The 16799-nt window shown below is 43.5% G+C and overlaps 1 protein-coding gene across 2 annotated transcripts in view; it reads left to right on the top strand.

Moving 5' to 3' along the window:
* The window catches only part of CDH17 (cadherin 17), an 81914-nt gene that overhangs the window by 54179 nt on the left and 10936 nt on the right, over positions 1 to 16799 (top strand). For both annotated transcript variants that reach the window (XM_002710691.5, XM_070075290.1), the window contains 3 exons: positions 9687 to 9931; positions 12114 to 12244; positions 14175 to 14414. In XM_002710691.5, coding sequence (XP_002710737.4) covers positions 9687 to 9931; positions 12114 to 12244; positions 14175 to 14414 — 616 coding nt within the window. The remainder of the gene's footprint in view (positions 1 to 9686; positions 9932 to 12113; positions 12245 to 14174; positions 14415 to 16799) is intronic.

Below are 16799 nucleotides of genomic sequence, written 5' to 3'. Positions count from 1 at the left end.
TTTGTCACTGTGCCTGTGCCTGACTGGGACATTTCACAGGTCTGTCTTGGAGTTCAGATGTTCTGTCTTCTGCTTGATCTAGTCTTATTGAGGTTTTCAACAGCATTTTTAAATTTTCTTAGAGTTTTTCATTTTTTCTTCTTTTTTTTTTTTTTTTTGACAGGCAGAGTTAGTGAGAGAGAGAGACAGAGAGAAAGGTCTTCCTTTTCCGTTGGTTCACCCTCCAAGTGGCTGCTGTGGCCGGCGCACTGTGCCGATCCAAAGCCAGGAGCCAGGTATTTCCTCCTGGTCTCCCATGCAGGTGCAGGGCCCAAGAGTTTTTCATTTCTAAGATTTCTGTCCGATCCTTTTTCAAGATCTCTATCGTTTAATTTCTCATTCATGCCATGCATTGTTTTACTAATTTCTTTATTCCTTATATTTGTACAAAAGAATATCCTCTACTCTCTCCTCTTTTTGAGTATCATTGTAACCATCCTTTGTCAGGCATTTCACAGTTTCCTCCTCTTTGATGTCTGTCACTAAAGTATTATTGTTTTCCTTTAGAGGCATCAGAATGCCTAGCTTTTTCATATTTGCTGTGTCCATGCAGTGATATTTGCGCATTGGGTAGATCACTTGCTCTACTGCTTTTTAAGTGTGGCTTTTGTGGTAGAAGGCTTTTTTTCTAAAGATGTGTTTTCAGGTGTCAGTTTGGTCTGCTTCTTTGGCTTTAGTTCCAGAGGGAGCACACAGTGTCTTCTCCCTATACTTTCCTCTGCTGCAATTGACGGCTACAGCGGTGGGGCCCTGGGGTGCTCTTCAGTCCCAGTGGTGTCATTGTGTCCAGTGGTGGAGCTGCAGAAGCACTTATCTGTAGTATTGGTGGGTTGCTGGGTCCTGGCAGCTGCCCAAGAGGGTAGAGATGGGTCTGTGGTAGCCCATGGGTCAGGGCCATGGTTTTAGAAATGCTCTTGGCAGACGATCTGAGTGGGGCAAGCATTTCAGGCTTTGGCTGTGCAGCTGGGTTCACAGGAACACCAGCCTATTATCCTTGTGAGATGCTGTGCTTCTGACCATGGCTTGCTCTTAGCAGGGTGGTGGCTGGGACTGTAGGAGCTTTAGACCACAGTTGGGACTGAGAGAATGGTCCTGGTTGTGGTCCAGAGTGGAAAGGACAGGGTCCCAGGAGCGTTGGCCTGTAGTCCTGATGGGGCGTGTTGGGGGCGGGATGGCTCATCGTCCCAGGTCACAGGATGCTGTTAGCAAGCAGTCTGGGTGAAGTGAGAAGACACAGCAGTGGTCCAAGTGGCTGAAGTCTCGGGCTGGTAGTCCTTGCAGGGTCCCACAGTCAGCAAGGGTGTTGGGGCGGAAATCTGGTAGGGCAGGTGTCCCTGCTTCTAGGTCCTAGGCGCAGAATGCCCCTGTCCCCTGCAGTGCTGAGTGCTGCCTGGACCGGGGCACTGGGGTCCAAGTTGCTCTGCTAGTTGTAGTCGAGGTTGTGAGGCTGTGGTTCCTTTTGCTAGGATGGTGGGGTGTCAGTGGAGCCCCATGGGTCGGGACTTGTAGAGGTTTCCAACCTCTAGGACAGTATGGATTCTGTGTCTCCTTTGCCAAGTCAGTGCCACAACTGCCCTGGGAGCTGTTGAGGAGACAGAATGAGTTCCTTCTCTGAAGCAAAGCTACTTTGTATATGCCAGGTAGCTCCTGTACTGGGCTCCAGGCTGGCAATGACCGTGGACTCCTGTCCCAAGAATTGCCAGTGTAAGGCATCCATGGGGATGGACACTAGTAAAGCTCTTCTATTTACCTTCCCCTATGCAGGGGGATGCCTGTCAGGCTGCAGTCAGGGGGCACTTAGTTCCTCTCCTGTGCTGCCACCCCAGGTCTCTGTGTCCTGCACACTTGCCTGGAAGAATTCCAGCATTCTGCCTCGGGCACTCACTTCAAAAATCAGCACCTGGATTTCTTATCTGTGGTTCTTCTCTGCGGAGGACAGCCAGGCATCTCTGCTTAGCCATATTGAAAATCTACTTAGCTCCTATTTCTTCATATAGGATTTCCCAACTCCCTCTCGACCTACTCCTGTCCCCTGCCACATACACCTTAATCTTGACCCTTTGCTCTGTAGCTGCCTTATCTGAGTATGAAAAGGATTTATTAACTGAGTCAGTTGGAAGCAGCACTCAGTGTCATCCAATTAAAGTTAAAATGCCTTCCTAGAGAAGAGTGAAGCTTCCCAGTTACAAAGGACCGGAAGTAGAGCAATAGAAACTCTACCAATAGAGTTAGCTGCTGAAGGATCTGAGTACAGTGTGCTGGCGGCTGCACTACAAACCAATATAAGTTAAGGTGGCCATTTGTGGTGAGCAGGCACTTTGAGGAAGATGTTAGTAACCTCAAGATTAACAGTAGCCAGGAGCAGTAGGTATGTTCCCCCACACAACGTTGACATGAGGAAGTGTGTTACAATAGAGTAGGCCTCTGACCAAACTCTCTGTCACATCCTTATTTTGAATGTGTTCATATCCCAAGTGTCTAGAATATTGCCTGGCATATAGCAGTTCAATTAATATTGCTTGACTGAGTGGATAATTGAATGCTGTACCATAGACAATTATTAACCAGTGGCATAAAAATCATAACGCAACTCGTGCTTTAGGCCCATGAAGTCCCAGATCACTGTCCCTTGGGCATCGTGATAACAGTTCTCAAGTGAGAGGATTTGTTTGACCATCCGTAGGAAGGTAACATTTGACAGAACAGAGACTAAACCCTGGAACTTTGAAAGGCACAGCTGCTGGCCCCACCAGACGCTTACCACACTCATCCCCAAGTATCCACAGGAGATTGGTTCCAGGAATAACTCTCTGCAACACCAAAATCTGGATACTCAGGTCCCTTATAGAAAATCATGTAATGTTTCCATGAATCTTTACATCTCCTATACTTGAACCTCTGGATTATGTATAAGGCCTAACACAGTGTAAATGCTATGTAGATATTTGTTATACTTTATCATTTAGGGAATAATGATAAGGATTTTTTTAAATATTTATTTATTTGAAAGGCAGAGATACAAAGAAAGAGAAGGGGGGGAAAGAGGGGGAGAGGGAGAGAGGTCTTCCATTGCTGGTTCACTCCCCAAATGGCTACAATGGCCAGAGCCGGACTGATCCAAAGCCAGGAGCCAGGAGCTTCATTTGGGTCTACCACACAAGTGCAGGGACCCAAGCACTTGGGCCATCTTCTACTTCCCAGGCCATAGCAGAGAGCTGGACTGGAAGAGGAGCAGCTGGGAGACAAACCAGTGCCCATATGGGATGCTGGTGCCACAGGCAGAGGCTAAGCCCATTATACCACAGTGCCAGCCCCCACAATGTGGTTTCTTATGTATGGCTTAGCCAAACTTCTGAGTCCCTGCCTATGAAGTCACAATTGTTCCAAGGTTGTATTAATGATTTTAAGTGATTAAGTTTGTATTTTAGAACTATACACCAAAACGTGAAGTTTACTATGTGTAAATTTAAAAATAAACAAAGTTAAAAAAACAATTTTAAAGTTAAATTTTCAGAGTTTTCTGTTGCTCTCTGAAGATGGGAAGAATTAGGATAGCAACAAGTAATCTACACAGTTATTTATGATCTACAAAGAGAAAAAAGTGTAAGGTGGCCCTTGGAGATGTTTCTTATTTCAACTGGTTTTTCTGTATTATTCGTACATATTTATGGGATACAGTGTGATAATTCCACAGATGTATACAAGGGCTTATTATCAAATCAGAGTAATAGAGCATCTCCATCTCTTCAAACACTGATCATTTCTACGTGTTGGGAACCAAAGAACCTTTGGACTCTTTTCTAGGTGTTTTAAAATAGATCACAGATTATCCCAGATGATAGTTACCCTACTAAGCTATAGAACACCAGAACGAATACCTCCTTTCTGTGTTTTGATGTCTCTTATCTCACCTCTTTACTCTTCCCTCCCATGCTTCCCAGTCATTAGTAATCACTCAACCATTGTGGTCTTCAGTGAGTGAGGATATGCACTATCAATCTTCTGTGCCTGGCTTATTTCAGTTAATCTGATACCCTCCATTTCCATGTACTTTGATGCAAAGTACAGGATTCCATTTTTTTATGGCTGAACAATATTCTATTGTGTACTTACACCACATTTTCTTTATCTACTCTTCTGTTGGTGGACACCTTAGTTAATTCTATATCTCAGCTATTGAGAATAGTGCTACTGTCAACATGAAAGTGAAGGTATTTCTTTGATAATTTCACTTGCTGGATATATATAATCAATAGTGGGATAACTGGATCACATGGTGGTTCTTTTAGTTTTTAAAGGAATCTCCATAGTGTTTTCCATAGTGGTTGTACTAATTTACATTCCCACATCAATGTATGAGAGTTCCCCTCTTGCTACATCCTTGCCAGTATTTATGTCATCTTAAAAAAAAGATTTATTTTTTTTTTATTTGAAAGCAGAGTTACAGAGAGGTCTTCCATCTGCTGGTTCACTCCCCAAATGGCCGCAATGGCTGGAGCTGCGCTGATCTGAAGCCAGGAGTCAGGAGCTTCTTCCAGGTCTCCCTCATGGGTGCAGGGATCCAAGCTTAGACCATCCTCTGCTGCCTTCCTAGGCACAAATCCGTGCCCATATGTGGTGCTGCACTGCAAGTAGCAGCTTCACCTGTTGTGCCACAGCGCTGGCTCCATTTATGTCTTTTTAATAATCTTAACTGGTGTGAGACGATGTCTCATTGTAGTAATGATTTGCATTTCCTTGATAATTAATAATAATCATAATTTTTTCATATATTTTTGGCCATTTGCATATCTTTTGTGAATTGTTCAGATAATTTGTCCATTTTTAAACCAGATTATTTTTGCTGTTTGAATTTCTTGTATTTTCTGGATAGTAATCTTTGCCAGATGAGAAGTTTGCAAATATTTTCTCCCCTTCTGCTGCTTTACTCCTCTGCTATGTAGAAGCTTCTTAGTCTCTTTTTTTTTTTAACTTTTATTTAATGAATATAAATTTCCAAAGTACAGAATATGGATTACAATGGCTTCCCCCCCCATAACGTCCCTCCCACCCGCAACCCTCCCCTTATCCACTCCCTCTCCCCTTCCATTCACATCAAGATTCATTTTCGATTCTCTTTATATACAGAAGATCAGTTTAGCATACATTAAGTAAAGATTTCAACAGTTTGCTCCCACACAGAAACATAAAGTGAAAAATACTGTTTGAGTACTAGTTATAGCATTAAATCTCAATGTACAGCACACTAAGGATAAAGATCCTACATGAGGAGTAAGTTGACTTAACAAATTGACACTCTTGTTATGGCCTCAGTAATCACCCTAGGCTCTTGTCATGAGCTGCCAAGGCTATGGAAGCCCCCTGAGTTCACTGACTCTGATCATATTTAGACAAGGCCATGGTCAAAGTAGAAGTTCTCTCCTCCCTTCAGAGAAAGGTACCTCCTTCTTTGATGACCCATTCTTTCCACTGGGATCTCACTCGTGGAGATCTTTCATTTAGGTTTTTTTTTTTTCCCCCCAGAGTGTCTTGGATTTCCATGCCTGAAATACTCTCATGGGCATTTCAGCCGGATCCACATGCCTTAAGGGCTGATTATGAGGCCAGAGTGCTGTTAGGACATTTGCCATTCTATGGGTCTGCTGTGTATCTCTTGTCCTGACAGTTGATGTACGATGTAATACTTTATCCATTTTAGTATTTTTTTTTTGTTCTAGTACCATTGGTTGAACTCTGTAGTTAACACACAATTATACTTAGGTGTTTAAATTTTAACTGAAAAGTGATCCCTGTTAGGAATTTGGAAAACATTATGTTGAGTGAAATAAGCCAATCCCAAAGGGATAAATACCACTTGTTCTCCTTGATAGGTGACAACTAACTGAGCACCAAAAAGGAAACCTGTTAAAGTGAAATGAACACTATGAGAAACGGTGACTTGATCAGCCCTCACCCTGACTGTTGATGAGCAGCTTAATATGTTATCCCTCTTAGTATTTTTTTTGTTTGTTCTACTTAATACTTTTGGTTGAATACTGTAATCAATACACAATTCTTCTTAAGTGCTGAAACTTAATTGAAAAGTGATTGCTGTTAAATATGAGTGGGAATAAGAGAGGGAAGAGATGTGCAATTTGGGACATGCTCAAGCTGACTTACCTCAAACGGTAGAGTTAGAAACATACCAGGGGATTCCAATTCAATCCCATCAAGGTGGCATGTACCAATGCCATCTCACTAGTCCCAGTGATCAATTTCTGTTCACAATTGATCGTAATGATAGGACTAAGAACCAAAGGGATCACATAAACAAGAATAGTGTCTGCAAATACTGATAGAATAAAAAAGGGAGAGAATGATCCAACATGGGAAGTGAGATACACAGCTTCTTAGTCTCTTATAATCTAATCCCATTTGTCTGGGTTTGCCCTTGTTGCTTGTAGTTTTTGGGTCTTATCTAAAATATCCTTGCCTACACCAATGTCTTGAAGTGTTTCCCCTATGTTTTCTCCTAGTAATTTAATAGTTTCAGGAGTTACATTTAGGTCAATAACCTATTTTGAGTTGATTCTTATACATAATGAGAGATAAGAATACACTCTCCCGGCTGTTGCCACAGCTCACTAGGCTAATCCTGCGCCTGTGGTGCTGGTACCCCAGGTTCTAGTCCCGGTTGGGGCACCGGATTCTGTCCCAGTTGCTCCTCTTCCAGTCCAGCTCTCTGCTGGGGCCCGGGAAGGCAGTGGAGGATGGCCCAAGTGCTTGGGCCCTGCACCCCATGGGAGACCAGCAGGAGGCACCTGGCTCTTGGTTTCGGATCGGCGTAGCTTTGGCCGTAGCGGCTATTTGGGGAATGACCCAACAGAAGGAAGACCTTTCTCTCTGTCTCTCTCTCACTGTCTAACTCTGCATGTCAAAAAAATATATATATACTCTCCAATCACTGTTTATTGAACAGACTGTACTCTGTCCAATATATGTTCTTGGCATTTTTGTCAAAAAAAAAAAAAGTCTGCTATAGGTCTGTGGATTAATTTCTGGTGTTTCTATTCTGTTCCATTGGTCTTTGAGTCTGTTTTCATGCTGGTGTCATTCTGTTTGGGTTACAATAGCTCTGCAGTATGTCTTGAGATCAGGTACTGTGCTGTCTTCAGCTTTGTTCTTTTCTTTAAGGTTGCCATGGCTCTTCAAGGTCTCTGGTGGATCCATGTGAAATCTGTGATCCTTTCACCGATTTCTGTGAAGAATGCCATTATTTGGATAAGGATGAGGCACTTCTGCACAGCCTCTCATTACTTCTCACACTGACCGTGAGAGAGGCAGAAGTAACCCCCCACATACAGTCAAGGGTTCAAGTCCACAGCATGATGCCACCAGGCTGCCCAGCAATGCCAGAACTGGGAATTTGAACCCAGTCCCTGGTTCCTCTCAGGAAATGATTTCTGTGGAGGTTGGCCTCATCACTTACTAGCTCTGTGACCTTGACCAAATGAAGAAACCACTCAGGTCCTAGTTTCCCAGTCTGTTAAAATTGGCCAAATGGTAGCAGCTTTCTAATAAGGATACTGGAGAATTGAGTGGGAAATACACATAGAGTTCTTAGCACTCAATGCATGTCTGACATTACCTTAATTATTGGAGTCAGGATTCTGCCTATGGGTAGGTATCCTTTCATCTCTTACCCAAGGAAGCCAAACTTGGCCTAACTCAATAGTGGATTACACACACTGGTGACTGCTGCCTCGGCCTCTCCAGGGGCAGGCCTGGAGGTCAGGAATTGTGGCGTGTGTGCGCCCGGAGCAAAGCTGCAGGTGAAACAAGTTTGAGCAGTGCTGCCCTCCTACTGCTGCTCTGCAGGTGCAGGGTATGGATCATCACAGTCTTGGGGCCCTTGGGGCCGAGCGAGGGTCATGAGCAGCAAAGTCATTCCCTTGAGCCCTGTGGCTCATCAGTATCTCTCCTGGGATCCACTTTCTTGCTCTTTGGGGTTTGTTGTGGTTTCAGCTTTATGAAAAATGCAAATTGTGTCCCTTTCCACTGTATCTGCTCCTGTTGAATTCTCGGATCATGAGTCTTTTTACCCAGCATGAACGTCAGCTGGAAAATGAATGTGCATACTTTTCCCCATCACTGATCATTGGTGAAAATGTTAAATACCCCCAGTCTTATACTCTTTCCCTCAGCACTTTATCTGTGCTTCCAGAGTGAAGCTAAATCACTAGGCTTGACCTTTCAAGGCAGTTGTGTGCAGAAGAGGAATTGTTGCTTGAACAGCCTGTATCAGCTTACGTGATGAATAGCATGGTACTTTAAAAAGTTCATGGAGAATGGAACTAAAAGTTTGAAATCATAAATATTAGGGGTTTTCAAAAGGTTCATAGCAAATATGTATTCATAACTGTAAATTTCAAAAATGGCTTCTAAAAATTTTATTTTCATTTTGGTTGAAAGATAGACAGATCTTCCATCTTTTGGTTCTCTCCCCAAATGCCTGCAACATCTGGGCCTGGGCCAGTCTGAAGCCAGGAGCCCAGAACTCAAGCCAGGTCTCCCACGTGGGTGGCACGGACCCAGCTACTTGAGCCGTCACCTGCTGTCTCCCAGGGTGTGCGTTACCAGGAAGTTGGAATCTGAAGTAGAGCCAAAACTCAAACCAAGACACTCGCATATATGGGACGCAGGTGTCCCAAGTGGCATCTTAACCACTGTGCCAAATACCCACCCAAGACTTCACAATTTTTGCACTAAAATAAAATTATCTTTTAATTCCATTTTCCATGAACTTTTGGAGGTCCCTTAAATATACCATATTTAGATTTTTTCTTCCTAAGGTTTCAGGGATCCTCTGAAGTGTGTCAGTCTCAGGTAGGAAGGTCGCCGTAGAGGTTGCTCCACTTTCCAGGTGTCCAGTATTAGGAAGCGTTCCCACATAAAATCCTAGACTCCACCTTGAAGGGATCTGAAGAGTCACATGGAACGAATTGCTTTTATCATCTGTAAGTCCTTCCTATGGTGGCCCATCACGTGTTGCCTTAAGCCTATGCTTAAAAACTTTCAGAGAGAGAGAGCGCACGCGCGAGAGCGAGCACTTTACTCTATTTGTGTCTTGGGTAACCCTAACTATTAAATCCTCTCGCCAACCAAACCAAAGTTGGCTTCTTGATCTTCATTCCCGGTCTGGCCTCTCAATGACCTGAAAAAAGAGCAGATGACCTCTCTTTCCATCATTTCTCTTCACCCCTCCCACCCTCCCTGAGTTTAGAGTCTTATTTGGGCACTTGGGCCTTCGGGCCACTGGGAAATAATTCTCCACAAAACAATTGGAAATATCTCGACAGTGTAAATATTTCCTAAGCTGTCTTCTGAGAACTGTCTAGAGTGTCTCAATCAGTCTCTGCTGGATGAAAATATCCCAGGGTTAGAAGAGATTTGAGGAGTGTTTCGGCAGGAGAGTGACAATGCACATTAGCATATTAAAGGTCTGACACAAAGGTCTGTTAGCTTTCAGAGAGGCAGGTTTTTGCTGACTCTGGATTAAGAACTGCTGCTCTGCATGCAAGTTTTTTGAGGTGCTTTAGGGAATCAATCTTTCAAGGAAGCTGGTCACCTCCCCCTGTTAATTTCCCCTCTTTTTTCCCTCTATACAGCCTCTTGATTTTGAAACGGCACCCGTTTCCAACATTGTGGTCCAAGCAGAAAATCCGGAACCTCTGGTGTCTGGTGTTTCATACAACGCGAGCTCCCAAGCCAGATTCCAGCTCACTGTGACAGATGTGAATGAAGCACCCCAGTTTTCCCAGTATGCTTTCCAAGCCACAGTCAGTGAGGATGCACCTGTTGGCACCAAAGTGGGCAATGTGACTGCCAAGGATCCAGAAGGCCTGGACGTAAGGTAAAGGAGACTAGTGCTGGGCAGGCCCAGCTGTACACTGCAACCAAGGTCAGAGGGAAGGTGGAAGGGGTGAGGACAGAGGAGCTGCCTTGCACGGACTCCAAGGCCATCAGCAATCTGTAGCAGTGTCCTTGGCCTTGGCTCAGGCAGGGGTCAATGCCCTGGGCGACATTCCAAGGGATGGTGGCTCATCATTGGGAATCCAGGCTGAGACATTGAGAATGCATAGGCCCCTTCCCAGCACACTTGTTGCAGATTCCGGCTAAGCACTGGCAAGTTCAGGAAGAGGGTCACCTCCCAGACACTGAGCAAACCAGAGCCAGGCCTTGGATCTGAACCAGTCACATGAGCTAGGGTTTGGGGAGGGTTCCATTCTGGACAGAGAGAATAAAGCAACAGCCCAACCACACACACTAGGCCGCCTATTATAGGGTTAAAGAGATTCTCTTGAAGTAGGATGCTTAAGTTACTTAGAGAGCTGGTCTGAAACAGCAAGACTCATTCCATAGGCTACCCCGGAGTGGCTCATGCTCAGGCTGAGGTGGCTGAGAAAATGTAATTATTTCACAGCCATTGTTTTTTACAGTGTAATATGACCCACACGTATTAACCTTGAAATGATGCAATGATGAGTAGTTGGCTCAAGACAGATACAAAGGCACTTCAGCAACTCAGTGGGAAATAGAATTAACAGAAAATTGTGTTGTTGCAGAGGTTTTAAAAATTCATGCATAATTTTTTTCATAATACACATTGCAACCAACTTTCTGAAGTACCCTTATGTGTACAGGAGACTGAGAGGGGGTCCTCTAAGACACAGTTCTGGAAGATAAATGAGAAAAAGGTCTGTAGAATGAGGAATAATCAGTAGCTCAGATGCCAATAATAAGTCAGTTGAGAATTGAGGATGACACCAAAGTTTTGACCTGCGTACAAACAGAATCCACCAGCATTCAATGAATGCTAATGCAATTCATCAGCAAATACAGATTCTTTCACTGAAAAATATCCAGAATCCAAATGTTTTTCACTGCTTCTACCATGGTCCAAGGTACTACCATCTCTGGGCTGGTCCAGCCTTGCACCTGCCAGTCCCATATTCCTTGAGCCTGTTCCCTGCACCACAGTGAGAATGGTCCTTTGGAAAAGTAAACCATACAGTCTGTCCTCTTTCAAAACTTCCCAAAGGGCTCCTGTCTGCTTCAGGATAAAATCCCAAACAAGGGAAAGGCCCACTCTGCTCCAGGCCTTTTATCCACTTCCAAAGGGGAGTGGTTACGTAGCCTGATTGGCAGGTGGGCATACAGGTGGGGTCTCCTGTGGTTCTTTGTCTTGTCTCTCAAATTCATCACTGATGAGCCCTTTTGAATCACAAACATGGCTGAGTCACCTTCCTGTCTAACACCATTTGACAACTGCCCATGGATCTGATCTTCAGGTCTCTGCAGCTTTATCCTTCGCCATCACTGCTGAAGTGTCTGGACTGCTTAACACCCACCAAGTTCCTCCTTGCCTCTCTACTCCAGCTCATGCCCTTCCTTCTGCTTGAGTCATCTTTCTTCTTGCCTTTGTTAAAATCTGCTCCTGCAGACAGACTTGTCTGATTCCCATAAACTTCTCTGGGATTCCAGAAGTGCCCTTCCAATTTATTGACCACACTTACTTGGAATTGTCTGCTTTTATGTCTCATTTCCCCCACTGGCTTAAGAGCCCCTCTTTGTAAACCTTTCCCTTGGTCCACAACCCAATTCTGTTAAGTACTCCATGGCTGTTTGTTGATCCATGAAGGACTCTCTGTCAACAGAAGTCCAAGAGCGTCCTCCCAACGTCTCCACCACTGGCTGCTCCAGCTCCTGCGAGGGGCAGGTCTGTGAGGAGGGTTTGAATGCTACTTCTAGCTTGTTTTACTTTGACTTCTTTAATAGCCAGAAAAGCTTAACTTTTCTTCCAGAGTTTGTGACTGGACCTCTCCTAACAAAACCTGTCAAACACGTCATCGTGAGGGCAAATGATTCTTCTTTGTGAAGACAGACACTATGCAAATAAAGCATTCAATGAAAGAGTGATTGTTTTAATATGTTGTGAACGCTGATGATAGAATACTATGTTGATGCGTGAACTATGCTCACGTTTTCATGGAAAGTAACGTGGGCTGCTTTTCCACTGTTTTTACTTTATGAAGTTATTCACTGAGAAACGACAAGAGAGGGTGGCTTAGAATCGACTCCGCCACCGGGGATATCTTTACAGTGGCTCCGCTGGACAGAGAAGCTGAGAGTGCGTATCAGGTACAAGTAGTGGCCACGGAGAAAGGTAAGCAAAAAGAAAAAATCGATTATCAGGAAGTGGGATGGTGCAAATGTCATCAAGGTGGAAGGACGAGGAGGATACAAGCGTGTAGGGGAGTGTCCTTGCCTTCCTGTTATTATTGAAGATGTGCCCCTAAACAGAGCTTCTTCCAGGCAGGCTACAGGGATGCCCCCTGCTCGGTGGTGTCCTGTAGGGGTTACAGCTTTTTCTAGGAAAGTTCCTGCATTTCTGGCTGAATCACCTTCCTTCTTTCAGAGGGGCTGTGGGGTTTGGGTTTCTCCTGGGAGCAAGGTCAAATCAGTGCCCTATTGATCTAGACCAGTACTTGGTCCTCCAGCCTCAGATGACAGCTCCTCAGGTTGCATCCTGTTCGTAACAGAAGAGGCTTGGTGCCGTGTTATCCACTTTGCTGGAGCCTGCAGAATAGAAATCTTGGGACTGCAGGAGATTTGGGTGAAACTGTATTTGTGTTTTTGTAAAATAGGGAGAACTTTGGAAAGGAAACACTGTTCTACAGATAATTCAGGATGTCTGAGCCATCCTTGCACTCTTTAGAATCCTTGCAGCCCCTTAAATTCAGTTGTGGAAATGCTATGTCTTTCCCTGGCTCTGAACTTGGAATTGCAGGGAGTTTTTTAAAATTAAAAATAAACTCACAGGAATAGTATGCCTACCAGTGATATGTCTGCTTGATTTACCAAAAAAAAAAAAAAAAAAAAAGTTGAGCAAATTATTACTAAATAAAGTTTGCAGATCCCTAAAATAAGCTTTGAAAATGGGAAGCCCAGGAAGAGGAACAGAGAAGGAAATCATTAAACCAGTCCCTGCACATTACAAGATTCAGAAAAACAGAAGCCCTGTTGTGAGATGAAAGCCCAGTGGTGGAAGGGCAGACCGTGCGCCGACTCTGGGAGGCCTGGGTGTAAGTGGACGGGCCTTCCAGAGGGGCGTCAGCCACAGGCTCCCTGTCTCTGTCACTTGCTCCGAGTGCATTCCACTGTCACGCTGTGTACGTTTAACTCTTGATTTAAAAGCTCCCAGTTCATCAGCAGCAGACTTCTGGCTGAGCCTTTATGCCATGCACTCCCCTACCTCATCCCGCGGGGATCAACACTTCTCTTTGGATGTGCCCTAAGGGTTTCTTGCATTTTAGAAGTTTCACAGATCAAAATCGGGGTCTCACACCCTGTTCTACTAACTTTCAGTTGTCGGCAATGAGATAATGTGAATAAATGAAAGGACTTCAAGAGCGCAATGGTTTTTTTTTTTCTTCCTTGAGTTAGGTGTAGGCAGGACACAGAAGACAGTGGACAAGAAAAGCAAGAAAGCAGGTGTCACTGGAACGGACGCAGGTCAATCAGAAAGTGCAGAAACAGTCTCTATTAGATACTGGAAAATAGCAGCGCTTACAACTTGCTGACAGCCCCTAGTCAGCACTTAGTGTAGTAACTTACTCCTCACACCACACGACAGGGCAGGCACCATCACTGAACGTATTTTATGAGCAAAGAAACCCAGACACTGAGAAATCGAAAAACTTCCCCAAGATTGCACAGTTACCAACTGATCATGCGGCAGAACCCGTATTCTTCAACACTATAGCATAGCACAGAACATTCGTGCAATTCTTTACTGTTTTCTCAAGGTGTGAGTGCTAGGATTAGACCTCCTGGATTAGAAACCCGTCTACTGCTCAGTAGCTGGGTGACCCTGGGCAAGTCACACACACTTCTTGAGCCTCAGCATTCTCATCTGCAAATGGACATCGGAGTTGTTTTGATGTGATGCATGGAAAATATTAGCACGTAGATATTAGGTACTGTTACTAAGACTTTTAAACCAGCAATGATTCAAGCTTGTCATCTTTGTACTACCTCAATCTAAGGGGAGAGTGAGCACGCTGACACCACGTTTCAATCATTCAACTCCTCAGGCAGGTCCTCCTTGAGCTCCACCACGGATTTCCTACTGATCCTTCAGGATGTGAATGACAACCCCCCGCGGCTCGCCAAGGAATACACAGGCTTGTTCTTCTGCCATCCCCTCAGTGCACCTGGAAGTCTCATTTTCGAGGCCACTGATGATGATCAGCTGTCATTCCGGGGTCACCAGTTCATATTTTCCCTTGGCAGTGAAAGCCTAAAGACAGACTGGGAAGTTTCCAGAATCAATGGTGAGTTGTCAAAACTGCATCTGGAGAAACAATGATGGATGATGAACTTACTTGCCTTGGGGGGTTTGCAGAACTCAACACAGAGCTTGAGCTTGCTTCCCTGTTCCAGGAAGGGAGGTCATGCTTTGCAAACTCTCCTACAGAAGGTTTCCAAGGCGACAAAGCCCCCAGCTTTGGAGGGAGGAGGGATTGTAACTGCACAGGGGCCCCTTGGCTTAGATAACTGAGCGTCATTTGCAAGATTTCCAATGAATGCTGAAAACAGACTTCATCATCATTTTTAAAAAGGACTTTGAAGATAAAATTAACAGTTTTATAATAACATATATTTATATGTAAAGGTACTTCAAAAAGTTGGTGGGAAATAGAATTCAGAGCTTATTTTGGTATGCAAGTTTTGAAATATGGGCATGGTTTTTATTAGTTTTGAATTTTTTTAGATTTATTTATTTGAGGGATAGGGAGAGAGAGAGATCTTCCATCCACTGGTTTTCTCCCCAAATGGCTGCAATGGCTGGAGGTGAGCTGATTGGAAGCCAGGAGCTTCTTCCAGGTCTCCCACGTGAGTGCAGGGGCCCAAGGGCTTGGTTCATCTTCCACTGCTTTCCCAGGCCATCAGCAGGGAGCTGGATTGAAAGTAGAACCCCTGGGATGAAGTATTTCTATGGTGTCTGTTGTAATGCCACCATGTTCACCTATCATTCTATGTATTTGAATCTTGCCTCTTTTTTTCTTGATTAGTCTAGCTAGGGGTCAATTTGGTTTATGTCTTCCAAGAACCAGTTGTTCAATTCATTGCTTTTTGTATTTATTTTTTAAGTCTTTATGTCGTTTACTTGTACTCTTTTATTATCTCTTCCCCTCTACCAATTTTGGATTTGGGTTATTCTTGTTTTTCTAGTTCCGTGAAGTGCACTGATAAATTGTTTGAGAACATTTTTGGTTTTTTTTTTTTTTTTTTTTTTGATGCAGGCATTGATTGTTAAAAACTTCCCTCTTAGTGTTGCTTTTACTATTTCTCATAGCTTTTGGTAAGTTGTATTTTTATTTTCATTAATTTCATGAATTTTTAAAATTTTCCACTGGATTTCTTCCTTGACTGTTTAAGAGTAAGTTGGTTAGCTATCATGTAATTGTGTTGTTTCCAAGGTTACTCTTGTTATTGATGTCTAATTTTATTGTATTATGATCAGAAACGGTACTTGATATAATTTCTATTCCTTTAAATTCGTTCAGACTTACTCTGTGACCTACCATAAAATCTATCCTGGAAAATGTTCTATGTGCTGTTTAGAAGACCGTATATCCTGCAGCTGTTGGATGAAAAGTTCTGTGGATATCTGTTAGGTCCAGTTGATATAGGGTACACTTTAACTGTGTTTCTTTGTTTGAATTTCTGTCCAGATGATCTATTTCTGAAAGTGAGGTGTTAAACTCCCTTTAGGCCCATAAATATTTGCCTTATATATTTGTATGCTCTAATATTGGGTGTATATATGTTTGCAATTCTTATTTCTCCTTGCTGGATTGAACCTTTATTATTTTATGACCTTTTCTCTTTTTTACTGCTTTTGATTTAAAATCTATTTGTATTAGAAGTGTGGCTACTCCTGCTTTCTTTTGGGCTCCATTTGCAACGAGTATCTTGCTCCATGCTTTTACTTTCAGTATATGTGTGTCCTTAGAGGTAAAGTACATTTCTTACAAGTATCAAATATTTGGGTCCAATTTTTAATCCATTCAGTCATCCTGTGTCTTTAAGATTTATTTACTCATTTTTTTGAATGGCAGGGGGAGGTCAGAGTGAGAGAAAGAGAGATCCTTCATCTGCTAGTTCCTGCCCCAAATGCCCACAAACCGGGAGACAGGAACTCTATCTGGGTCTCCCATGAGTGGGAGAGGCCCGAGTACTTGGACCATCCTCTGCTGCCTTCCCAGGGGCATTCGAAAAAAGTTGGGTCAGAAGTAGAGCAGCTGTTTCAACCAGGCACTCCAGTATGGGATGCAGTAGTCACAGTGGCTGCCTCTTCTGCTGTGCCACTTACTGATATGTAAGGTTTTAGTATTGCAATTTGGTACTTGTTCTATATTTTGATCGTAGTTCCCTTCTCCTTCTTCTACACTCTTCCTTTGTGGTTGAGTGATTTCCTCTAAGTGTATACTATTATTTTTTGGTAAATGTGTTAAGGTTCTTGTTTTATGGTTGCCAAGAAGTTTACCAAAAATTTTCCTCTGGCTATAATGAGCCATCTTGAAATGATAACTTAATGTTGATTTATAGAGGTAGGCAAAAAGACAAACAAAAAGCAAAGATAAGAAATCTTAATAAAGATGTGTACATTTGTGATCCATTCCTCTCTACATTTTAAATTTTATGTTGCACTT

This window comes from Oryctolagus cuniculus, chromosome 6, assembly GCF_964237555.1.
Source record: "Oryctolagus cuniculus chromosome 6, mOryCun1.1, whole genome shotgun sequence".
Taxonomy (NCBI): domain Eukaryota; kingdom Metazoa; phylum Chordata; class Mammalia; order Lagomorpha; family Leporidae; genus Oryctolagus; species Oryctolagus cuniculus.
The sequence above is the reverse complement of the archived record's forward strand: the minus strand, read 5'-3'. Positions and strand labels throughout refer to the sequence as shown.